The 26,876-nt window shown below is 36.1% G+C and overlaps 1 protein-coding gene across 1 annotated transcript in view; it reads left to right on the forward strand.

Moving 5' to 3' along the window:
• Positions 1 to 26,876, forward strand: part of LRBA (LPS responsive beige-like anchor protein) — a 357,700-nt gene that overhangs the window by 74,443 nt on the left and 256,381 nt on the right. The window contains 6 exon segments of the mRNA XM_056489737.1: positions 1,306 to 1,477; positions 1,614 to 2,055; positions 11,425 to 11,558; positions 19,679 to 19,757; positions 20,025 to 20,158; positions 22,317 to 22,378. Of these exon segments, the coding sequence (XP_056345712.1) occupies positions 1,306 to 1,477; positions 1,614 to 2,055; positions 11,425 to 11,558; positions 19,679 to 19,757; positions 20,025 to 20,158; positions 22,317 to 22,378 (1,023 nt within the window).

The following is a 26,876-nucleotide window of genomic DNA, read 5'->3' on the forward strand; positions in this document are numbered from 1 at the left end:
TTAATTTATGAGTTCTACACTAATAGATTCAACTCTGAACTCTCATGGAATCCACTTTACCCACTAGTAGCAGTACTTACAGTGGTACATGAGCTTTATTTCAAGCAGTTCTTCAAGCATAGCTGAAAAAATAAGGAAGGGTCAGTTCTAGTTTACTGGATCACCACTTTATTAAGTACAATTAGAAACCATCTTAATATTCATCTAGCAAGAAAATTCTTTATAATCCTTACCATTGTAGGTGGCTCTCCTCAATCTCACACTGTGATTATTCTATGAAAGTTAAGGTTTTGGGTCTAGCCAAGAGGAAGATAGGTTATTTTTTCAGTGCAACAGATAGGATCCAGCTATGTTACCTGTACTTAATAGCAAGCTTCTCTTAAACATCTCCCAGAATAACTTATTAAAGAGCTCTTCAAGGAATAAGGAGCTTTGATGAGCACTACAATCATGATAGAATGAGCTTTATAGTGTAACTTAGTTTCTTGAACTGTTTAGAGGAAAAAATTGAATATTACATGAGCCCTGATGTGAATGAGGGGTAAAAAATACCAAACACCTGTGTTTTACTGATTAGTCAGTGAGGATCCAAATACTCAATTCTTCTGTGACCCAAAAGCATATGAAGCTTTTTTTCCTTTGGTAGCCAAAAGGGACAGGCTTGGGCTAAATCTTAATGTCCAGTTTTCCTTCTGTTTCACTAGGAGCTACTGAGTACTCTGGGGAGGAACCTGGCACAGTTCATATTAAGAATATTTGTTTTCAAGGTTTTCTTAAAATCTCTTCCTAAAATTATTGCTGTAATGCAAATGCATATTGGTCAATTCTTGTTTAGATTATGTGTAGTAGATTATACCCATCTGCACTATCTGATAACGAAATAAAACCTTAACACTTGTTCTGGAATTTGCTCCTTTTCCTTCATCAGTATGTTCCAGTTATGTAGAGTATACTTGCCTTGCCAATGCTGTTAATATCTTGGCATTTTTGAGAAAACATAACAGGAGAAAGCCCTGTGAATAGAGGGGACCTACACTAATTTGAAACATGAATTCAGAACACACAACCTTAGCCAAAGTTGTCATATAAATGAAAAATGAAGGGATTAGTGCCACTTGAATACAAGTGCTGTATTCCTTAGCTTTACAGGTGAGACAAACTGTGACTAGGGAGAATTGTTCTTCCATTGTTGGCATATCAGCTTCCTCTTGGTCTGTTTATGGTAGTGCTGGGCATACTTCACAGAAAAATACACATGCTGCTGAAACTGTAATGGAAAAATCTGTGTGTGTCTGTTTTTTACAGGAGGATAGTAAACAGGCTCAGTTTTTGGCTTTGGCTGTTGTGTATTTTATTTCTGTGCTCATGGTTTCGAAATACAGAGATATACTGGAACCCCAGAATGAAAGACGACCACCAAACCAAAGCCAGTCACTCAAGGAATCAGAAAATGAAAATAATGAGACTCCTGATGCAGGTGAACTGTTAATTATTTTGCCAAATGGAATAATGTGGCTTAAAATGTTGTAGAAATCTTCTTTAGGAGCAGTTGTGAATGCTTCTCCATTAGTAATGACCTTAAAAGGTGTTTTCTGTTCTTTTGGTATGAACAGTTGTGGAAAACCCATCTGCTGCTCTTGGTGCTTCAGCCTCTACTGAAGATTCAGAAAGTACAGCATCTATGCAGAGAAGGGATTCTGGTCTTGGGGAGGAAGCAGCTCCATCTCAAGCAAACAGTTCGGGTGGTGCTGCTGAAGCAGGGCCTCTGAGTGTCAGTGCAGGCCCAGATGCAGTCAGTGAAGTCCTGTGCACACTCTCCTTAGAAGTCAATAAATCTCAGGAGGGAGGAAGTGAGACAGGAACTGAAGAAAATAAATCTGTGGCTTCTGTGCCAGCTGCAAAAAATGTCAATGTGAAGGACATCTTGAGAAGCCTAGTGAGCACACCAGCTGATGGGACTGCAGGGGATGCTGCTCTTCTGCCACCAACCTTCCTTGGAGTTCTTGGTGATGGAGCTGCTGCTCAGCAGCCTGTGCAGTTCCATTCCTTTGACAGGTAATGTAACTTCTGAAATAGTTTAAAATTTGTTTTTTCTTAAGGTATTTTTAAAGAACAGGAAAACTCACACTTCACCAGAACTACTCAATGTAGTGCTGGCAGATGGGGACTGCTGTGCATATATAGTTGGCTTTATAGAGCTGAAGAAACAAAACAGACATTAAATAACTTAAAATAATGATATGTAGATTAGCATCACAAAGTTCTATCTAGTCTTTCTTATTGTGGGCCTGCAAAAGAATACCTGCTTATTAATAGTTACAAATGGTTCAAAAACAATGGAGTAATCATCTAGGTGTCCTTCTACCTAGAGAATATTCCCCTACTCAGTTGGGAAAGTAGATGTGTGTTCTGCCTACTTTAACTATTTTCGTTATTCATTTGGTAGATATTATCCCTAAGCTGTTTGTTGTTACAGCTTTTTGTTTCATTGTAATAAATGTCTGCATTTCTTAATACTCAAATGCTGCAGTGAATTCAAAAAGGAGAATTCTTATTTTTTTCCTTTTAGACTTTAGAATGAAGTCACTCTTTCCTGATAATAATTTCAAGGTGTCCCTTGTGTCTCAGTCTTATTACCTCCTTATCTTTTCCCAAACATAATGAACTAAACTGTCTTTTGACTTAGTGCCTTTTATGCCCTCAGGATTCCTAACAACTGCAAAGAAAACAAAAAAGAAAATAATCCTGTGACACTTGCATTCCTGCCTCTAGGAAAGCCTTTGTTATTTCCAGAATTCTTGCAGTCAGTCTGGTGCAAGGATATCCCTTGTTACCATACCAGTATCTGATCCTCTGCTGATTCCCAAACTTCCTCTGGCTCTGATGTCTTTGCAGTCTGTGGCTGCCTTGTGCAAATTGCCAGCTGCCCCACGAGAGGAGTGCAGTGGTGCCAGGGTGTGGGTGCAGCTGTCACAGCCTGCCTGCTCCACTCACACTCCCTTATCCCTGCTGGGGGAAGAGGCAGTGTGTCTGGCCAGATGAGACACAGATGGGGTGTGCCAGCATTTGGCCCCTTGCTCTTGTCTCAGAGTAAATACTGTGTGATGTAAATACTCCTTGTGATGCTCAACAGGAGGATTTGTTCTGGGAGCAGGAGGAGGATGGAGGCAGAGGGTGAAAGTTGTAGAAGGGGGACACTGAGTTAGAACTTGCCACACCTCTGTCCCCACTGCTGCCCAAGTGCTGTTAGCACTTACCCTTCAAGGCCTCTCATTGCTCTGTGCTGCAAATAGGCAGTTGATGTCAAATAACTTAGTGTTTTAGTCTGTGAGCAGTGCATTTTTCTCATTAAATTCTTAGTATTCATTGCTGCATGGTTTCAGCCGCACAAATAGCATTTGTCTGGAGGTCTGGTACTGAAGCGACTATTGCATTTATGAATTATTTTTTAGCTGTTGTGGCCACCAAAGGTTTGTGGTGCTTGTGCTGATTTGAATTGGTGTACAGGAGGTTAACTAGATAGGAAGTAATTTGGCACTTGCAGCCCTGATGGCTGATATAGGTAGATTACACCTACAGAACCTTATCAGAGGAAGCTGTACAATTAAATTTGATAACATGTACACTAATGAAATACTGGGCATTGATAGAAGCCCATCTGTCACTTGCAGTTCTGTGTTTTTCTTCCTGTATAGCTACAAATTCACTCAAAAAATAACAAAAAAAATCCCTTCAGTTGTGGTATGTTTTATAAAGTGGATTACTAAAACGTTGAATTACTTACTGTTCTGCCCTTCTACTTTTCCACTGCCCCATGGACACTGTTCTGTTTGCTCCTCCAAAGTGCCAGCCATCTGTAACAACTTCTAGCATTCTTTCACTTAAACTTGAGGCCTAATCACTGCCTTGCTGCTCAAAGCAATGTGATCTGGTGAAGGAATATATACAGGGGAATGAAGAGGGTGCATGGGTTGAAGCAGTAGACAGAACTATGCTTCTGAATGGAGGACCAAAGTTTTGTAGTAAACCAAAGTTTACTTAGGTTATGTTTAGTTAGGTTTTGTAGGGTACTTCTGTAGCTATTTGGACTGCTCCACAGTGATATCTTGTGATCATTACTTTCTAAAGATTTTTGTGTTTAGTAGGTGAAGAAAATATAATTAATATAATTAATATAATTAAATAGTGTAAAATATTTTGTCCTTCAGCAGTTTCATGTGACCTCAGCATGTCAGTGGTTCTCTGCTCCTAGGTGGATTAATTTTTCATCTCCTTGCATTTGTGGGTGTGTCTGGTAGACAAAAGTGTACTTAATGATATAAAAGTCTTGTCTCTAATCAATTATGATCTGGTAGTGACACACACAACCTTGCATCTATGGTAAATATGTTGACATGTGGTAAAGAATGTTGCTGACTAGCTAAAGTTAAAAGGAGAAAATAATTGGGTGTGAAACAATAAAAGTTAAATGGACAGGCAAGTTTCATGGCCACTTGAAGGTGACTGTATCTGTATGTAGTGAGACTACTTAAAATACAAGTTTATGTTCTGAAATGACACCTATTTTCCACAGCAGAAAGGAATTGTGCCAGGGACAAAAAAACCTCACATTTTTTATAAGAAACTGGAATGGAGTTGGAAATAATAGATCTCATCTCTATGGTAGGCAAAAATACTAAGTTACATTGAGAAATTTTTTTTGAGGAAAATAGACTTTGGGATGCTCTCCTCTTTTCTGTGTCTGGTTTACATTTAATATATTGTTTGATGGCAAACACAAATTCTATGCGGCTTTTTTTTTCCCCTTTTTAAAGGCACTTTGTTAAAAGTTGTTCCCATGTAACAGTTTACCAGTGGGGTATCTCTGGGAATTTCAAAGCATCTCTCTGATCCTGCATTTATCTCAGGAATGCTGTGTCAGAAATCAAAACTCTCCTCATATCTTAAGGATTATCAACTTCCCAGCCATAGCTGGAGAGTATACAGTAACAGCTATGTGAGTGAAACCTTACTGAAAGGCTGCCAGGTTGCAAGCCTTTGCAAACAGCTAGGTGTATGTGTGCATTCCCATGCCAAAAATCCACCCCTTATCTTATGGGAAGATACAATCTTGTGATTAGTGGGTGCCAGGGGTTTATCATGATAAAGTTCAAGACTTGCATTGGCTTTTTCCCAAGATCCACAGGGACATGAATTAATGTTCTGATTTCAGTGTGTCCTAAACCAGCAGTTTTCTTATTTAGTAGTAATCGTGTAGGAAAAGAGGAGGGGACTAATGCAAGCAAATTCAAATAAAATGGAAATGAAAATAACCAAAGCTTGGGATAAAAAGAGAGATGACATTTCTCTTCAGTTACTCTAATAAAACTCATAACCTATCACTTGCTATTTTTACTGTATGCTTTAAAATAAAACCTCAGTCTCCCTGGCTTCTGCTGCTCTTTGTGGAAACATTCAATAACCATGTCATTATGGGAAGCTGATGCTGAGGGTTCAGAGGAATATGGGCTCTTAAATCACGATCTTGTACCACAGAGCTTAGATCTGCAGCTGTGCAGTAACTTGCTGAACAGATATGTTAATAAGCTTGTTTATCTTTTTGGAGCATCATCTGTAAGCTGCTTAGTTTGGCTCAGCCTGTGTTTACTCATTTGTCAGTCAGTGGTGTGCATATGCCTTTGTAGTGGTTGGTTGTGGTAAATTCAGTTAAATTTCATCCAAGTCCCTTTTTATATGGGATGGATACATCTTAGACTTCATTGATTTGGGCCTCAAATGGAAAAAGAATAAACCATTTGTTGACAACATTAAATCTGCCAGGTGTTGGTAGAGGCAGAATATGAGAATGGGGAATCTTTAGATAAAGCCGTGTGCTGTGATGGAAAGCTCAGCTCTTTCAGCACACCAACAATTTGCATTCTGCAGGAGCCAAAGAGCCAAACCATTTGAAGTCTTCTCCCTGCCAAGCTGATTTTAAAGTTCTCTTGCAAAATTGATTGTATTCTTTCTATCATATCTTCTCTTCCCCTCCCCGCATCCTCTGATCTCTCATGGTTTTGAGAGTCTCTTATTCTTCCTTTCTCCTTGGGTATTTCAAGGGAGACATAAGAGAATGGGTATTATCCACAGACAGCAGAGCCCATAGAAGGACACTGACATGGCAGGCTGCTTTCCTGGCTCACAAAATAGAGGTAAAAATAAGTCTCTGATCCTCTTTATTGGTCTTTTGCTCCTTGCACAGGAGTCTTGCAGTGGCCATCGTTTTGGTAGCCTGGAACAAGGCTATTTTCTTTTGGTTTTGAATTAAAACCATTATCCTGTAGGGGTACGGACAAACTGTCACCTGCATTGCTTTTCAGTGCTTAAAAAAAAAATCCAAGAATTAAATCTGTGTAAATTCTTGCATGTCAAGAAGAATCAGAGCTCATGTAAGTATTTTTAAATTACAGTGAGGTCATCAGTTTGGGCTGCCTCATGTTGTATTAGGAATATTTGACTTGCACCCAAGGAAAATTTGTAACTTGAAATATATTTAAAATGGAATGGGGACTTGCCAACTTAATGAAAAGTAAATACTTGGGAAAATGCTAAAATTTTAGGAGACGTAGATATTTTCTATCCTTGTATTGAAAGAGAAGAATCAGTGAACTGAAACCAGGGAAGGGTTCAATAAGTAAATCCTTATGGAATTTGGCAGAATAGATCATTATTGCGTAAGCCTTTGTCTGTGATGGAAGTCAGTGTTCAGCTCAGTGCTCTGTGCTCATTCAGCAGTGAATAATTGTCTGCAACACGAAGACTTCTTACACTTCAGCATAATTGGGACTAATAACACACTGACCTTCTGGCTAAGATGTATTTATGGTGGCTGGTTCTCACTCTGCCTGGCCTGTGTTTATCAGTTCCCCTGCTGTAAATTCTTATTTTAAACCTTAGATACTTGATTTTAAATGCAAACAGGCAAACATCTAATATAGTCATGTAAATGAGGTAGCTAAAGTACCATTCTTGCTGTGGTGTTTGAGGTCTCCTTGAAAGAGACCTTAAGCATATTTTTTTGTACAGTTTTAAAATTTTGTTTATCCTACAGCTGAAACTTAATATAATGGATGTTTTAATATAGAAATGTAACCCAGAAATATAATTTAATTGATGTGAATGTTAAGGAGTAAAATGTATTGATGCTTTTTTCCCATGTGGTGCATCTCTGCCCCTGTGTGAGGCTGCTTAATGTACATCTTCTGATAAAATTAATGTATGATTACAGATGTTTTGTAAAATATTTTTGTAGATCAGAGGAACTATAATATAAAGCAGCTTGTTGATGAATATTTTATTCATATGTGTAGCAATACTTAACTTTTTCAGAAAACACTTATCAGTTTAGCTGCAGAAAAAGGACTGTCTTATCTGTGTACTCTTTAGAAGCAAGTGCCCTATTATTTAAGGGAAGTTGAAAGCACATTAATTTTCAAGACAGTTCTGACAAATTTACTTGATTTAATAATATGCTGAACACTTCATGTTTTCTATGTAGTTTATTTGCTACAATATTTAAACTCAATTTTCCACTGTCTCACGTTCTTTATGCCAGTTGCATTCATTTTTCTTATATTAGCATTTAAATAATCTTTTGAAAGAGGAACACAAGGGAACATTGGTAGCTAATGGAAAAATATTTCTTTGGAACACATTTGCAATTCTATCTAAATATTCGAAGAAAATATCATTTTACTACCAAAGGAAGGAAAAATTTAGGATTTTCAGAATTTAAATGAAGAAACATGGCTGATGCTTATGCTTCAAAAATCTTAGTTTGCTTTTCCAGTATGTGGTAAATATGAATATCTGTACATGATTGCTGAGCTCTACTTTCATACCTTTGGGGAAGGCCTGGAAGTGGAAACTCCTAAAGCAAATCCTGCACTGTGACATTGATCAGTTACCCTGTTGAAAGGGAAGATATCCATGGCAATAAATGTGACATTACCAATGCTGCAGCAGTGCACAGCTAGGGAGTCAGTATGTCAGGATTTTTGGTTGTTTTGGTCTGTGGTTCTTGAACTACTTTAAGAATTTTTTGCATCATAAGGCTGTGACAACTGACCAGAAGACCGGGAACATTCACAATTTGGGGTTTTCTTGCATTATGCTTTTAAACAATATCCAGCACTTCTTTTGGCTGTGTGCATCAGATTGACACAGCTCTTGAAAGGGACCTTCCTCACCAGAAATACTGTTTAAATTACTTTGGCTCAAGAACAGCATAATTTCAGTTGACTGTTCCAGATCACTATCTAAAATAAATTCTGTTTAGAAGTAGTCTGAGCTCTATGGTGAAAAGTTCAAAGCCTCTCTTTTCTTTCAAGGGTCCAGGATCCAACAGGACCTTTTTGTTGTTGAATTTATGAAGTAGATTTGTTGAAGTCTTACTCTTTACCTAAAAACTAGGCTTCTGTTTCTGTTTCAGTAAAAAATGTGTATTTCTCAGAGAAGTTAGTGAGAATTTGTGTCTCTCGTTCGAAGCATGTGGTGACTCTAGAATACTCAGGCACTTCCCTGTGTCCTGTTTATAAGGCAGCACATTCTCTTGTATTTTTAAGGTCTGAAACCTGTAGTTACTCATTTTTATTCCTTGAATCAAAGCAAAAGGAATTATGTTGAGTAATTAAAAATAAAAAAGGCAGCAGCTCTACTTTTCAGCTATGAACAGAATAAGTGCCAGATTTCTGGTGCTGGTAATCTGAGTATCTTCATTGTAGTAAATGCCATTGGTAGATGCTGAAAATTATACTCAAAGTGAGTTCCTTTTTTTATATCCTTCATGGAAAGTAATTTACTGAAGATTAGAGTAGCAGCTCTGCATGTGTAAAGATATGAAGGTGAGGAGGTAGACAAAAGATCTGAAAAGGCAGAAGGGACTGTTCTGGTCATTTGCTGTCTGTTGCAGGGGGAAAAGCCAGGCATCCTTGCTCCTGTGCAGTTCCAGAGCTGTCACTTGCCCTGTGAGGAGCTGCTTTTAGTCATGCTAAAGCTTACTCCTCTTCTAAAACTCCTCCTTGTTCCTTCCAGCATGTTCATTTCTTGATTTTCATCTGAAAGAAGTATTTTCTAATATTAAATTTGGTCAAAATTCTGCCATGAATGTATTTTATTTTTTAAGGTGTAGTTCTGGTGTGTTCTTTATGACTTAAATACCACCTGTTTTGTTGTTCCTGGAGCTCTTGGTAGAGTCAGAGAGTGAAACCAGAACATTCATAGGCATTCAGAGGACACACCCATTCTGATTTGATGTTTTGAGAGAATTCTGATTGACTATTAGCCCTGGAAACAGAAAGCTTCTCTAAAGAACTTGTTTTTACCCTCAAGGTAATTTGATGTTTTCCAATTTAAAATTCTTGACATGAATTACATGCTTTGGAACACAACCTCCATCAACTTCCATCTATATGTGCACTGAAATTCGTCACTATACATTCTCCTAAATCCAGTATATTATATCCAATATAATTGTGTCTGTATTAGTTAGTAGCAGATGGATGATTATTTCTGTAACTTAGTGGATGTGCAAAGAAATTTTTCCAGCTCATGCACTGAGGTCTTATGGAGTCCATCTGAATAGACACATATTTATAATGAGAAGTTAAAATTTTTTTGTTTGATATTATTGATTTGTATTTCTTGAGTTGGATATCCATACAGTAAAAGGATTTAGAATCTCTAAAGGATTACACCCACGTTTCAGTGGTGAATTGTGAAGGTTGGAGAAATGTCCCAAAGTTTGCATATGTGGGTGCATTTGTACTCTGTATACTTGCATTCCTTTCCTAACCCCTTCCAGGTATTTGAATGTGTGTTGTAGGATAGTAAGAACAATTTCCAGGCAGTGAATATCACAGAATCTTGAGTGAGAGATCCCCTTCTTGTATCTGGTGCAAAATTAATTGATAATGTGACAATAATTTTAAAAATGCTGTAAATAGATGACTTATTTCTTAGCCCATTGTTCATGTTTCAGGCAAACAGACGTGAACATATGAGCAAAATTCATGGTTTAGGCACAATATCTTGACTTGGGGCTCAGGTGTTGTTGCTTCTATTTTTTTAGTGACTAGTTAACATTAGCAGTCACCCTTATAATGATATGACATGTACTGCCTCCAAGTATGGTGCCTGCCTACTCTGGCCATTGAGGAGGGCTGATTTAATCAGTAACATGGTCCAGCTTCTGTGACATCCTTTGACATGCTGTGATGGAGGAAGGGAGTCAAATACAGTCCTCCTTTCCCCATTCCAGCAAGGACCATTTCAGAAATATTTGAAAGAACTTCTTTGGTTGTTCTCACACCCGGATTTAGGTCAAGTTTCTGAGTTACTTTATTTAGAAAATGAATATTTTAAAGCTATTAAGGGAATACTTTCAGTGTGTAGTTGTATTACTGTCAACAAAAGATGTGATTAAATAAATTGAATGTTGAAGATTTTCAGCTTATGGTTAACACCAGGTAATTAAAAGTAAGCGCTGCAGTGGGAGTACATTATATATCAGCTGTACTCTTTACCTCATTAGCTGGGGTTTTGCATGTTTATGGAGCTAACTTGCAATTAAAAATGCCTTTAACGTAGGCTTAACAAGGCCTTTTAGGTATTTGGAATGAAGTACTACAATTTAATTGAAATTGGTGTGGCATAAATACATGTCATTGTAATGTGTCAGATAAATTTCCATGCCTAACTTGTCGCTTTGCATCTTTTCCTCTGATGTAGTCTTTAATGCTGGCTATAAGGCCTGACATTTAGCTTGTATAAAAGATGGAGGTTCTCTCTTAACTCCAAGGAATGTTTTGATTTGTTATATAAATAAAATTTGATTGGCAAGATATACTTCAATTAATGCCTTAGCCATATTTTTAAGATGTGTGAACATTTGTATGTGAATGCAGATTGTGCTAGGATGTTTTAAGCTCTGGTACATCCTTCTTCAATCAATCTTCTGTTCTGCATTAAAATACCTGGAGTAAAAGACTGCCAATGCATCCTTCAGCATTGATAATTCAGCTTTAAGTTGAGTACTACCACATCTTTTGTAATAGTTGCCTGAAGTTTAAAGCCAAAATGAGATGCATAGAAAATCCTCGTTGCTGAACCCTTATCCTGGTGATCTTCTAACTTTGTGCTTTTTGTCAGGGGTTCTGTGGAAGTGGATGGGATATTAAAGTGTAGCATAAGAAAGTGTACCATCAACAAGTGAAGTGTCCTTAGGTTATGGTGGGCTACAAAAGATGATTGAAAAAGGAAGTAGGGAAGCAAAGGAACTTTTGCAGGATGTGGAAGTGTCACTGGTAGATGTATAAATAAACAAGGATCACAGTGGTGTGAGCATTCACATACAGTATGATTTACTGGCTTTTTGTCTTCACCTAGGAGTGTTGTTGTACCAACGAAGAAATCAAGCATTTCCTCCTCCACAGCTGCTATTGGTGCTCCTACAAATGCTGTCAGTGTGGTTTCTTCTTTAGACTCAGCCCAAGCCCCAGATTTGTCAGGAGAATCTCCTGGTAAGTAAGGGTAAATAAAACAGCCTAAGTACCAATGCTGCTTCTGTTGCTTCTTTTTACATCATCATTCACTCGAATACTAATAAAATAAAAAATAAGAAAAGTTGTACTGTATTAGAAAAAAACCCAATATTGCAACAAATGCAACTGCCTGAGCAATATTTGTCTTAATTTCAAGATTTCTCACTGTTTTGATAGAGCAATTATGCTGTATTAACTTGTATTTAGTATAAATATGGTGTATTCTAAAGACTTATTTTTTTATTACAAATTAATAATGTAAAGTGTAAGCTTATTTATAAATTCTGAGGTCTTTGACCAGGGATATATGTGTTAGTGCTAAGTAGAACTGGAAATTATATCCAAGTGTTTCCAATAGCTTTAGCCTGAGGTCAAATTCAGTGTTGATGCTAAACTAATTGCTTTGGACAGTTTTTTCAGTGGGGACAAAATTGAGTAGGTTGTTTATAAGCAAGTGTTCCTTTGAACCCTTGGTCTCTCTGGTTGTTCTGTGTGAGATAAATGATGTTTAACCTTAAATGCTGTGTCAAAGGCATGCTTTTCTACTTAGCCATGTCTGAATCACAAGGCTGTGTAGGATCTTTGTGCCCATGAAGTTTGACTTAGAAGTGATTTGGATCTTAGTCAAGGAAATCTCAAGCTATGCCTGATTATTGGTGTTTTTTTTCAATGTTTGAGTTTCTTGCTTCCTGGTTTTGTGAACTTACATCCAAACTGCAAGGACTGGGGATAAAAACGTGGAAGGTATTTGTTCCCATCTTCAACTGCAATAAGGTTTTGTTCCAGTCATTCTAAAGCAAAAGAAGAGTTATTAAAATATAGTATGGCCTTACTCTTTGTGAAAGGGAGAATACATTTTGCCACCAAAGCTGCAGGAGGTAGCATTATATTAGTGTAGGAGTAATATTTGAAGTAGGGGAATTAGCTGTATTTTGAAATGCCACATTTCTTTGGGGAAGACTGGCTCTGAGCAACTAATCCATTTTGAAGATAGTAAAACCTCACCTACATTGAAATAGTTTAAAATAATTGCTAATTTGTTAACTTCTGACTGATTTACCTGGTTTAGTTGTGGGCTTAATTACAATTATTATTAAAATTGCTGAAGTAGGTATTCACTTGCTTTTAATAAAAACAAAACAGATGATCATTGGTTTTTCAGATTTAGTCAATCTTTTAGGAATATATAGAAGAAAAAAAAAGTGCTTCTGTGCCTGTAGAATGTATGAGAAATCCAGACAGTAAACAATACTAATGTAGTTTGTAACTGTGTGACTTCCATCATGTCTGGAAGTTTTGGCAAAAATTGGACATGTAATCTGAACTGATATGCATAAAGAGAAACTAATCAGGATTAAAAATAGACATGTTTAGACTGGCAATATAATTAATTAAAAGAAAAAGTAAGGGGATAAATGAAATCATGCCTTAAACAGATTAAAACATGAGACTGTTTTCTTTTTTCCCTTGTAAAATAATAGCATGGAAACAAAAATCTTGCAGAGTTGGAGTGGTTTACATCCAATGTTGCTCATGTAAATTGCACACATTAAAGTTTGACTCAAATTCTCTATAAGCCCTTAATTTGTTTTTTATTAGAGGATTGAAATAGTAATAAGCAAGCTTCCTATAAAACGAAAATATAATTCATATAATTTTCCTCTGAGTTCAAATCAGATAGTCTTTCACTAATTTTTATTTTCATGCAGCAGAGAATCAATACATTGTTCTCATTTTTCCAGCTAACACTCATTATAAATCTGTTTACTTTTGTAATTAAGAAATAAATTAAACCCTTTTTTAAAAAAAGTTCTGAGATTAAGGGCTTATGTGGTGGATGTAAATTTGGGGCTATTTCATGTTTGATATGAAGGCTGTTCAACATTATTTCCACATTAAAAAACACATCTCATCTGTTTTTTTTTAAAGTGAGTTTTATATATATTTGCTTGATGCATTTTAAAAATTGATAACATATATAATTATATATATCTGTTATTTAATATATATAATATATAGCATGTAAAATATATGAACACATAATGCTTTATAATGAAGACTTGAGCAGATTTATCCCAAAACAGGAGTGAAACTGCTATGCAGCCATTGAAATGGGATTAAATAGCAGGTGGTAGTGTTCTAATAGTAATGTGTACAAACACCCAATCTGGATATAATTGTTATATAGCATGTGATCATCCTCCACCTGTAGATGTGACAGAATTGCTTGGTCAAGGTAGGATTTGTGTTGAAATATCACTATGTGTAATTCCAAATGCCTCCATTGCCATTTGTGTCTGCTCAGAATTCACCAGGCTCCTTCCCAATAATTTTTCCTGAAGTTTGCATCTTGCCTATAGCTCAAGGGGTTGTGAGCATCTCTGATATTTGATGCTTAAGGTGCTCCCATATCACATGGATTGTGACATATCCTGGCCTACCAAATACAAATACCAAATACAGAGTGTTGACAGGTTGGAAGAAAACATCCAAGCTCACTCTGTTCCTTTGATGCTTTAAAAGAGGGTGAAAGCATGTGTTGGCCTCAGACACTCTGGCCTTTTTGCAGAAGTTTCTTAACCTTTATTCATCCAATCTGCAGAGTATTTCATGGCACAAAAAGCCTTTCCTGAGCACAAATGTGCCCCTTGTGGTCTGAGCTTTCCCATGAGTCTGTTACCCATGGTATTTGGGTTGTTGGTTTGCTGGAATCTTGGAAATGAACAGAGAAGATAAACCTGGTGGCCCATCTTGAGCTAATCATTCAATGCCTGCTACCAAGGGTGGTATTGAACAAAAGAGCATCTTTGCTAGTGGTAATGTAAGAAGGGCACATTCACTGGAGTTGTGTCTTCCTTGGCTTGTCTCACAGGCTGAATGTGTGCTGTGACGCAGAGGATTTGCACGTGCTGTGATCAGGAAGGGCTACTGCTAAGACAAGACTAATATTTGGACAGGCAGGACTTGGCAGAGCTGCCTGAGCTATTGTGAACGAGCCAGCGGGATGCCTGTATTTTTGTTTGTCAGTTAGTTTTCCTTTTAAATGTTTCCATTACAGGCACAATGTTGTGAAGTGGTGAGGATTTTTAAATATGTTTAGCAGTTTGCACTCCCACTGTTTTCTCTGATGCTCTGAGTTTCTCTCTTTATATACTTGAAGGATTTCACATGTGTTTTATTAGTGCTTCACTCCAAAGAATGCAGTCTTGAGGCTTTCACTATACAGTTTCCAAATGGTTGCTCAAATACAATTTTTATGAAGAGGGGATATGAAAAGTCTGAGGGAAGCAGGAGTGAATTGTCACTTGTCTTTACTGATGTTCTGAATGTAGAAAAACTCTGAGAAATTCCACTGAGTTTCTGTTGCCTGCCTCCTCCCCTTCCTACCTGGAATTCTTTGAGTTTTGCTTGTTTTGCCTCTGAGCCACACTGAGTTAGTTGCAGGATTTTTCCTTGTCTGGGCAAGCTGTTCCCCAAATTGTGAAGCTGTAAACAAGGCCATGTCAAAGGGTGAGGTGAAAAAGGAAGTGAATGCTTGGAAGAAACACGAGGATAAACAATAACAGCAAATAAAAACGGAGTTGTGAGTCCTGAATTCTAGTCCAATACATAGGAAAATGTAAATTTTCTGTGACAGTTGGCTTGTTTTGCAAAGATGAATGGTATTCATTGATTTTTATACATAGGTGAAAATGAACTTGAAGTAATGCAATAAAATAAATTAGCAGGAGACAAGCTAAAGTAAGAAAAATGATCATGAAGTGAGTTACCATCAGTGCAGAGGTTGTTCAAGCAACAACCTGGATTATAGTAATTATTTCAAAGAGAATTCCAACTTAACAGTGACAGTAGTTGAAGGCTGGTTACCAAAGCAAAAGGACACTTGAAAAAATCTCAGATTGTTATGTTATGCAATGGAAATGGCTTGATACTGTGTCAGTAAAAAACTGTTTTATAGCCACTTCTCTTAAGAGAAGTTTTCACCATTGTTTCATGAAATCTGTTTTGGTTTAGCCTACAGATGTGTTTATGTAACAGATCCCTTATATTAGCTTGTAAAACCTTTCATTGTAGGCTTGCATTGTGCACTTCCAGCCCAGGAAGTGTATTTTTGAATGAGCTCATTATTTTACTAGATACCTCTTCCACCAAGGGCACTGGTGCAGTTATGTAGGGTAGGTCTGTAGTACAAAATTAAGAGATACGGTTATTTGATTCAACTCTGTTTTTCTTTTATACCTCATCCCCATCGCCTCACAAAATAAATTATCATGTACTCCTTATGCATTGCCAAGTACACTTTGTGAGTGTACATGCTAAAGCATGAGGATCTTGCACAAGGAGTTTTTTAACAATATTTTATTGCTCGAGACACTATTTGTTTAGACCCTTGGGGACCTTGAATAAACAATAAGGTTTCACTGTAAGGGTGCTAGACAGATGATCTATTTGCATTTTCTTTTATGTTCTTGCAAATGTCTGTAAAACTGTCAGGTTGAAGGAGCCAGTTTATCAGTGAAAGGATAAGGAAGAGATAAGTCAGTTTAGTTCCACATGTTTGAAGTAGCTACTGCACTTACCCACATGTGTGTTGTGGATGAAAATATGCTACTGAAGTATTTTCATCTTTTTCACTAAAAGCAGAAAAAAAGTAGAGTAAAAAGCCACCACTGAGTAAAGTAAAAATGTACTTTCACAAAACAAAACCTGCATGCAAAAATCACTATGCCTAATCCCATTGAAAGAAGCCTGAAATTCTCAGCTGGGATAAATCTGGGATTCACTCCTTTTAGTGAAATATATCTGAGTTTGGAATGTGGTTTTAGGTGTTGATAAGCATGAAGAAATTCAGACCGTAAATATCCTTATGTAATCTTCAAAAGGAATATCAGTTTATATAGATGCCTGCCTTATGCTTAGTTAAATTCAAATTATCAGTGCTTTTTCTGTTGCGTCTATTTTTAAAAGTTGATATTTACTTAAAATTTCATAGAGTTTTACATTTATACCTTGTCCATTTTGTGCAGTTTGTTTTTATTTCTAGAAAAAAAAATAATCATGTCCTGTGTTGTCAGTGATTTCCTTTACCTCCCACTCAAGGTATTTTTACCACTATTATTGAAAAAACGGAAAACCAAAAAAGCCCCAACCCATCCCAACAAAATAAAACAAACAACAAGAAAGCCAAGTTAGCCTAGACTGAGAGTATGTTTCTTTATGATTTCTTTATGATGGTTATCATGCCCTCTCATTGTCCTTGCCGATGCTTCCCTTGATTTTATTTTTTCCCTAATTCTTCCTTTAGTTATTTAGCTGATGGCCCAAATACTGCACAGAATTATTTTTTGTCTTGTTTAATTTAAAAACTCATGTTGCTGTGCTTCTCTGTTAAGTCTTACTTTATCCTGATAAAGTGATCTTTGCTTTAATAGAGTAAGATTTTAGTTGTACATACTATTGACTATATAACCATTCCCAGTGAGTAGTGGATTACCGGTGGCAGATTTTAGATGTGGTAAAAAGCGTGTGAGCAGTTCTGTATCAGGACATGCTGCTTCCACAACCTGTGTGTTAAGAGGACTTTGTTATTTTGAAGGCTTTGTGTGCTATTTCAGTTTGGTACTGTGTTGGACTACCCAGATCAGTGTGCTGATTTCTCTTTATGGGCAGTATGTGCCTGTAAATCCAGTTCTGGACATGTGGACTTCAGTGTATTTTTAAGTTAGAGGGACTTGTTAAATGAGAATAGGGATGTTTGGCTTCAGGGAGAAAGCTGGGTATTCTAGTAAAATTATTTAAATATAGCATTTCTCATGAAAAATGACATTGTAGTTTTAAGGTCTTTATAAAAAAAAAAAAAAGGAAAGAAAATATTGTAGCTGTTAAGTATCTGACAAACCACTGAATCATGTGGCTTTGTTGCCTTATGTGGGCTTTGTTTTTCTGTGCTGGAGATTGTGTTCTAATTTTCAGCACATCATTTGACAGCTTTTCTGTTGGGGGTACCCAAAATACTTTTTGGTGGTTTGACCATGGAAAACTAGCCGTTATAAAAAATGGAATTATATCCATGAAAATATTGAGAACATTTACAATATCTTGCCATCACCATTGAAACCTTCAGGAATATCTATTTGATTAGTCTTTATTAGATAAATTATTTAGGATACAGTGCCCAGAAGGTTCAAATTTCACTTTGCTTTCAGCTAACACTGTTCACCACTTTCTTATCCTTCATTCTGTATGGCCCACTCACTTTCCTTCTGATTCTATCATACCCATGCAGCAGTCAGCATAAGAGCTTCAGATTGAATTTTTTAATAGCACAAATGAATCACATTCACAAAGATATCTCCTATCTCTGAAGAAAGAAAAATAAATGAGAGCAAAATTTCATGGTTATGATGTTCTAGTTTATTTTATTAGTTTCTGTGCTGCCTTTGAAACAAGATTGGAGAAAACCACCTTCTCTGGATAGAAAAACAGAAAAATCCTCACCCACCAGAAACCCTTGATATTTCTTGGAGGAAGCTCTGTGTGCCAGAGTTTTGGAGCAGAAGTTTGAAATTTGACAGGAGAAATAAATTCGCTATCTCAGGGATCTGTCTTTGCCTTCCCTTTCCAAATCTACTTCAACTTTCAAGTTGAAAATCTTTGAGAAGTTGCAGCTGACACATTTTGGTAGATAGTTTTAAGATCAAGCAGCTGATTTCCAGACAGGTTGCATTTAGCTGAATTAAAGAACTCTATGGTAGGTGGGACCATCAGACATTTTTCTATAGTACAGTTCTAAGAAGGGTCACGTCTTTGCTAAGATAGATGTGAGAACTAAAATGATTAAACTCTCTTATTTCAGGCTTTTTACTTTTTTTTTTTTTTCCTCCCCTCCTTTCCAACAGCATAAAAATCTGAAACTGGCAAGGTGAGAGGAAAGAGAATAGGACAGGGTCTCGGGGTGGAAAGAGATAGGATTGCAGATGGACTAGGAGCAGCCATGCTCCTGGGAAATGCACAGAAACCTGTCTGCTAAGATTCATTCCTCTCTATAGCTTGGAATGCAGTGTAAGATTTGTGAGTCACCATTCTTATCCTGGCAGAAAATATCTGTGAAGTCTCTGGCTGTCTTGCTTGCCCCCTGTTCATCATTGCTAATACCAATCCATACTGCAGTATGGGGAGGTTGTATTTCTCTTTATATACTGAGCAGCATAATTTAATATTTACAGATTCCTCCTGTGCTGATGAGAGCCATGTAGTGTCAATTTGACATAACACAACTGCTCTTTTTCTGTAAGTGTAGGATACATAAATGACCCAGTCTTCACTATCAACCTTTGAATAATTGATGTGGCAAAGTTAATAACTCATAAATGAGGTTATACCACTGCCATCGTGCTAATGACACCAGCAGTGCAATGGAAAATTTTATCACAGCTGCCTCTGTCAGAGTCTCAGTTTTGTAAAAATTTAAGCCTGGCTGTTGAAAACAAACTTATTGTCTTCTACATGATTTTGATGCAAATATGTATTTTAATTTTAGACAAAAATATTAAGGGTTTTCTGTGCAAGTTACTTGAAATTAGGTAATCACTTCCACTAACCAAAAAACATGGCTTTTAAACATTACCATTTGGCTATATATTATTGTATATTAGTATTATTTTATATATTAGCATATTATTGGAATATTAAAGGTGTAAGATGTTGTTTGTATTCATTTCTAGAGTTTTAAATGTTGCTAAAATTGTTCAGAGAGGATCTTGGCTTATAAGACCAGAGGAAATCACTGCAGCCTAGTCTGACTTCCTCTACAAAACAAACTACAATGCTTCCTTGAATTATTTTCTGTCCAGGCTAAAGCAACATTGAAAAACTTTGCCATGGCATACCTGGTTAATATGAATGCAAGTAAATAGGACTCTTATGGAAAAAAATATTTGAGGTACAAAGAGGTGAAATGGTTTCACCTAGTCCTTACACAACACTTGGAAACCATGGTTTCTCAGACTTCAAACTCAACACTTTAGTTTCTGGTCTGCTTTTCTAATCTCTGGAATGTTTTCTTATATAATTTGTTTATTATTACTTTCTCTTGTTAGGAAGGGGATCATCTAATTCAAAATTGCCATCTGTTCCTGCAGTTTCTTCAGTGCCTGAGGATTCTGCCTCCAATATGAGGTAACTTCTCCAATTGATCTGAACAGCTGTGCTGTGGCTCATGTTATTGATATTACAATTGATATTCTGATACCACATAACTTAAGAATGCCCTTTTGCTGATTTTCAATAACTAATGAAGGTTTGGGAAAATACTGAGTGTTGGATAATCATTAATTCCTTCTTATACATGTTTATCACTTAAACATTGTCAAAATCTATATTTCTTTTTGAAAAATTTCAGCAACTTCCTTCTTTTATTGCTAATCACACTTATCTCTCTATTAGTATTACAGACAGGCTTGAGCATGCTTTGGAAAAAGCTGCCCCACTTCTGAGAGAGATTTTTGTGGATTTTGCTCCCTTTCTTTCTCGGACTCTTTTGGGCAGCCATGGGCAGGAGTTGCTGATAGAAGGTACAAGTAAGTTTCCATTTAAAAAGGGGGGGTTTGTGTTCTTTGTTTGTTTTGCCTTGGAGACTGAAAATTTCTTTATTTAGCTTTCTTCTTGCCTTCCCAAATGGTGCTGTCCGCTGGATTTCACTGCCTCCTGTCCCTTCTGTCTTTAGCCCTCTGAGGTCATTGTCATTGCCTCCTCATCTTTGCCATCTATGCTACTTCTTTGTGTCAATTTTCCTTTGTTTTCCAACTCTCCTGGCCATTTGTCCCATAGAAGCTGGTGTACAAAATGTGTTTTGTGAGCTTTAAGAGAAATTTTGGTGTTAGGGTCAACACTTTGCTACAAAGTAGAGTATATACTGTAGAGAGTTGGGTAGAAAAACCTGACAATTTTATGGGGATGTTGCAACAGAGGGATTCTTGGGAACTATGTCAGTGGAGTATTGTCTGGTCTATCTCTCACATGTGAGTCTGCTTCTGGCTTTTTGGTTTCTAATTGGAACGGAGTCACACAGGTAAGAGGAAAACATTGTCAGTGTGGAGGAAAATTCTCTGGTACATCTGAGAAGATGTGGTGATCGTGGCTCTTCCTGATGGAAGATTGGCATGAAATGGCCAAGATTGAGATGATGAACTTTTCTTTCTACTGGTGGGTTTCTCTCTGCTTAAAAATGAGGCTCAGTTCTGCAATGTAGACATTAATGTCCTCAGTTTAAAAGATTGTGTGTATTGGAAGACTGAATTTAGCAGCATAACACCAGTTTTTCAATTTTCTCAAAATTTGGCTATATCATATAAATTGCTTTGTCCACTATATTTATATTTATATTTATATTTATATTTATATTTATATTTATATTTATATTTATATTTATATTTATATTTATATTTATATTTATATTTATATTTATATTTATATTTATATTTATATTTATATTTATAGTGAAATTTTCAGGTTTTTTCCTGTTGAAAAAGTGACAGGAAGAGCTTGGATAGTCATTCTGTTTTTAGTGCTTAATATGAGCATTGTCAGAAACACATTACCAAACACTAAAGTGTTTCACTGAAGACTGCTGATATCAAAATTAGGACTTCATTAAACTTCACAAATTAAAGTTATTTAGTTTAGGACTTTGCCTTGCTTACCATTTGAGGCGAGAAGAAATGGAAGGAAGAAGTGTATGAATTGCTTTCTGTGAGACTCAGAAAGGGATTCTACTTTTGTTTATGCATGTAGGTATCATTTTAGCTGATAAACATTTTAATGGAAGCTGCCTTGTGAACAAATTTATTTAATTCATTTAATAAGGAAAACCAGAAAAGCAGTTTTTCTCAAAGCTTAATTTTCTGAGGAACTAAATATCCTATTTTAGTTACGTATTTTTTTCTCTGAAAATAAAAGCAAATCCGGTTCAAAGTATTTTGACTATAATACAGTTATATACGTGGATAAATGAGTATTTAATAAATTGCATGAGCAAAAAAAAACAGGGCATAATCACTAGGAGTGTATGAACTGCCTAGACAAAAATAAACACACAAAAATGATTTTTGGTTCTAAACCCCAGTTATAGGCAAACCCAAACCAAAATGCGAATACAAATAATAATACTCAAATTAGTTTGTAAACAACTGAAAATATATAATAGGTTACTGCTTGCACTTCTGCTTAGGTTTACTGTGGGGTTAAGGGTCAAAGTACTAATAAGAGTGTTTGGGATGTCTGCTGCCATGAAACAAAATGGAAACTTGATTGATAGCTGGGGGCTGAAAGGAGAACGCGCAATGGAGAAAGCAGAGGTCATAAAGCCACTTCCCTTCTCTGCATCTGTAATGACCCAATCCTTCGAGAAATAGCAAAATGTAGATACAGTGGATTAATATAACATATGTTAACCACACTTCTGATCATTTTGACATACAAACATTTATGAAACTGAGTAATGGGGGTAAGAATTACTATTAGCTGCTTCTTTTAGATGGAAGGCATGGAATTTATGATTTCCCTCTCACATGTGTACTTTTATTTTGTGCTGGTGAAGTACAAAATTGAACTGGAAGTGACATGAAAATTTTGCTTTCCTTTGTCAAAACGCTTCTAATCTTTTACTTCAGAATAGTTTGTGTTAATAGCTGGTGCCATATAAGCATGCATTTATGTATCATTTTTTTCCTTTTGTAGGTCTTGTGTGCATGAAATCTAGCAGTTCAGTTGTGGAGCTGGTGATGCTCCTTTGCTCTCAGGTGAGGTTTAAGTAACAATGTCTGAAATTGATCTGTTTGAACACAATGAGAATTACAGATAAAATTTGACTTTAAATTTTACTTTTAACTTAGGTTCATGAGTAATAGGTAAAAAAATACTGTACAAGGCCTTTTGCTTTTAAAAAAAAATCATAGTATTTGTGTCTATTCAAGTGGGTTTTTGTTACCTTGCTATTGAGCATTTATGTAACCTTGAAGATGTAGGTGTGCTTACATAATTCTATGCTGCCATTTTTGTAAGATGAGATAGGATCAATAAAATATTAAAGAAACAGATTGATTCCTGCATCTTGACATGCTGAATCCTCTGGGATAAATAGAATTTTTCCTTTTGTGTAGAGGTTATGAAATGAGTGATAAATACTTTTGAAACCCTGTCATTCCTAATTGATTTGACAAGTACTAAGGATTTGAGAAAAATCTAAGAAAGCAACCCTGGTTGTCATCAGTTTGGAACATTCTACATTCCTAAAGGCAAAGTGATTTTAGATATGTAAGAACTTGAGAACTGCCTGTTCCTGTGGTTCAAAAAGAGACAGAGCCTAAGGAACTTTTTAAGAATTGTGTATGCTGTATTGATTGGATTTTTTGGGGCAGTTTCTTGCCTTTTTTTTTTTTTTTTTTTGGTAATTAAATAGAAGACTGTTTTTATTGAGCCTTTCTTTTGGTGCCTTTAAAATTATACCTTTCTGGTAGTAAATTCCCCTACTTAAAACTTTAAAATAGCCTTTTTTAATGGGAATGGTATTGGTCTAGAGGTCAAGGGTTCTGACCCATTTCAAAACCTTTGACCTTCATTTACAACCCCTATGGTTTGCTTGCCTGACGAATCAGGATAATGCAAAATTAATGTTTCTTCACATCGATTTATTCGTTTTAGTGCCTATATTGCCAAATTTATTTAGAGTGTGCTGATAGACATTTCATGAATACAAATGAAAGAATCATAGAAGGTGTGAAAAATCGATAGTCTACATTGTCAATAAAGTGCAATAAGAACAATTACTTCTGGAGATTACACCTAATAGATTTTACAATGAACTAGTGAAGAGTAGTTATGTTTTCCAGTGAGGTTATTATTAATGAATGTAACCAGAACTTTGCTCATCTAGTTTTCCATCTTCCTCAGGAAATACAGTATCGTTTTACCCTGAATGGAATTTAATATTCCTTTTGGAATTTTTGGAATTTAGAGATTGTTATTTTACATATGGCAATGCTGGAAGTGAACATTGTTCACAACTTCTAGAATATGAACTTGCAGCTGATGTAAATTATAAAAGAATTTTTGCTGCTGAGAAATCCATATAACAAATTTTAATGTTCATTCAGGAATGTGTTAAAGTAAAAACTAATCCAACTATTAAATGTGTGTCTGACAACTTGGTATTACCATTTAGAAAAATTAGTTTTTGGTATCCATGCTGCTTGTATCAATAATTAGTGATTGACCTTTCCCTTTTTTTTTTTGGGTAAGGTAATCTAATCTTCCTTAAAATCATGTTGTGCTCTGTACTGTACGTCACTTGTTTGGTTTTGGGAAGTGGAAAGGATAAGGAATAAATGACGTGCTCTAATGCATCTATTTGTCATATGTGTCACAATGCCACTTAATGCTAATCTAATCAAATTGAAGCTACCATGATTGCTTAGCAGTGCAAGTTGCACAGGCTGAGGTGGTTCTTTGTGGAGTAGTAGAAATAAACCAATAAAGTCACAAAGACCTCAAAGTCTTTTTAAAGTTACATAGCAGCTGTAATTTTTGGCAGAATATGAAAAATGATGTGAGAAATGAATCTAAAATTAGCTCCAGATGTATACAGATTGTTCTGGGGTGATAATTACATTTTTCACTTTGAATTTTCCTAATTCAAAGAGGTCAACATGGCAATCACAGAAGTGATTTATTTTGTTAAGAAGTGAACTGTCTTTTGCTACATGAAAGCTTGAGAGATATGAAATTGAATTTCAAGCCGACATTTTACAGATACTGGGAGGAGATGGGGTTGAGCTTGATTGATTTTTTTCTTTTTTTTTCCCCTTCTTTTTATTTTCTTTTTTTCCCCCACTAGATAGGGTGGGAAATGAAGCGATATCCTTTTGCTAAAATTTTAATTAATTTTTAAGAGGAGATGGAGAGGATGCAGTGCCAAAGATCAAAAGATCAGGTCAAAAAACAGTTTTTAATCACATAAATAATGTGGCATAGTTATGAAGTAAGTATCTGCAAATTTGATTTAAAACTTCACAAATTTGTCAGCCATCGTTTTATGAAATTGAAAGATTGCTCTGATTAATCTTTGGTGTTTTTTTATGATAACCTCTTCTCAAAATTAATTTTAAACATTGGAGATACGATGTAAGTACTTGGGTTGTTTTTCTGAAGCATCTGACATTTTTCTGATCTTCATTTAGATCTGTGCCTGAATTATGTTTTTCTTCCTCAGAAGTGGAAAATGGAATCATAATATCCTGCAATTTTTTCATAAAATTGTGAAAATAAAACCTCTTTAATGGGTGAAGTAATTTTTTAAAAAATTCAAGAGGTGCAATTCGCCAAAACTATTTGTGACACCTGGTTAATTTCTATCTCGTTTGAAATTCTTATATTTGGGCATATGGAAAAAGACCCTTATTTAATGTTTTTGTGTTTGCATGTTGATATATTGCTTTCTGTTTAACACAAGATAAAAAGAGAAACAGGTGGTTTGAGACACAGACAAAAGGCTTTTTCCAAGACAAAAACAATTGTGTTTTTTGACAGACACGCTACATTTTGAGACGTGTCTGTGTGTGTGTGTACTTACATTTCTATAAATCTATCAAAACATAAAGAATCCTTCATTTAATATTACTGCAAAGTGTTCCTGCTTATTTGACATTAATATCATTTTTGAAGGAATCGACGTTGCATTCAAGGCCACTTTATAAAAGCGTTGTGTTGCTCATCCTAATTCAGTCTGACACACATTCCAATAACACTACCTCCCTTCTAGGGTTTAAAACTAAATTTATGGCTGAGCATTGTGAAGTGCATCATTTAAAAATGGTTTCAACCCAAAACATCTAATAAATAAATAATGTGTATGGCTACTCAGTAGCAGACTTTCCAGACTAGAAATCATTCCATCGGATACTCAACAGTCCACTATCGGAGAGGGCTGTCAGATAAATCTTATAGTAGCTGCATTCATGTCCTGTAAATCACATGTTATTGTCTGAGCCTTCTGCCAGGTCATCTATTCTTTTCCCATTTATCAGAAATGCATACAGTACAGTGAACCTGGAAGCACCATCTCGTCTGGCCTGGCATCCTGTCGGGGTAATTAAACCAGCCGAAAGAGAGAAGTTCTCTTTCTGTTCTCCCATCTTAATGAGTGACATCAGCATGTTGGAGGTGCTCACATGCAGTTGTGAGACAAGACTTCTGCAAGGGGAAACTGATGTCACCCCTGAAGAGAGCATTTTCATCTAGTAGGGTTCTCTCTGTGCCTAAAATTCAAAGGGCCGTGGATGAATTGAGTGCATAAATGCTGCTGAGTTTCCTTTCATTTGTCAGATACTTTATTGAAATACATGACTGTGTAGGAAAAACTGGTCTTCCCTTCTCTCTCATGAGGGAATTAAAAATATTTCTCTCTTGCTCAGGTGCACGAAGCATTTGTCTGATTATTGTAGCTCCAAGGTGTAAAGGTACGAAATAGGTGAGATAGGTTCTGTAATTTTCCTTGATGCCTTTGGATTTACAAAATTTCTGGCATTTGAAAGATGCTTCTTTCTGTAGTCAGTCTACTGAATCATCAGTGGAGTTTGTGTTAGAGTACTAATTAGGTGGCTCTTCTCAGATTCATCTTCTACTTGGGAGCATTTTTCTACTGAATCTAAATGTTCTAGACTACAAAGTCAACTTGTACTAACTGATTCAAACACTGTTCAGCTCTTTTTCTAAAACTGAAGGAATGCCACCTAACCTATTTAAAAGATTACAACTGAAAATTAATGAGTACTGCAACAAATTTTGTGACCCCTCCACCACCACTGCCCACACATGCACCCCATGTGCTTGTTCAAAGTATTCTTATTCTTGGTTCCTCCTTCCTTTATCCAGTGCTCTAAGGCACATTCTTGATAGCTGATATGTATGTAAAACCAAGACCAACGTTTCAATACATTTAATCACCAGATATTTTATCTTCTGGAAATACTAATATGATCTATTGCAATATAATTACATAACCATAACTATTAGATGTGTAGTGGACATTAATGAAGTATTACTTCTATGGGGAGATGGAAGAGGGAAGCATAAACCCTAATACTCTAAATATTTTTCATGTGCAGAGATAGCATCTCCTCATATTGCCCAGTGAAATGTAATCATGGTTGAACAAGTCATGTGCAGCTCTGATAGTTTTTGGAGGTTTATTTGTGCATTTAAAAAATACAGCAGAGGCTGATAAGTAGTATTAAGACAGAA

This window comes from Oenanthe melanoleuca, chromosome 4 (genome assembly GCF_029582105.1).
Source record: "Oenanthe melanoleuca isolate GR-GAL-2019-014 chromosome 4, OMel1.0, whole genome shotgun sequence".
Classification (NCBI taxonomy): Eukaryota; Metazoa; Chordata; class Aves; order Passeriformes; family Muscicapidae; genus Oenanthe; species Oenanthe melanoleuca.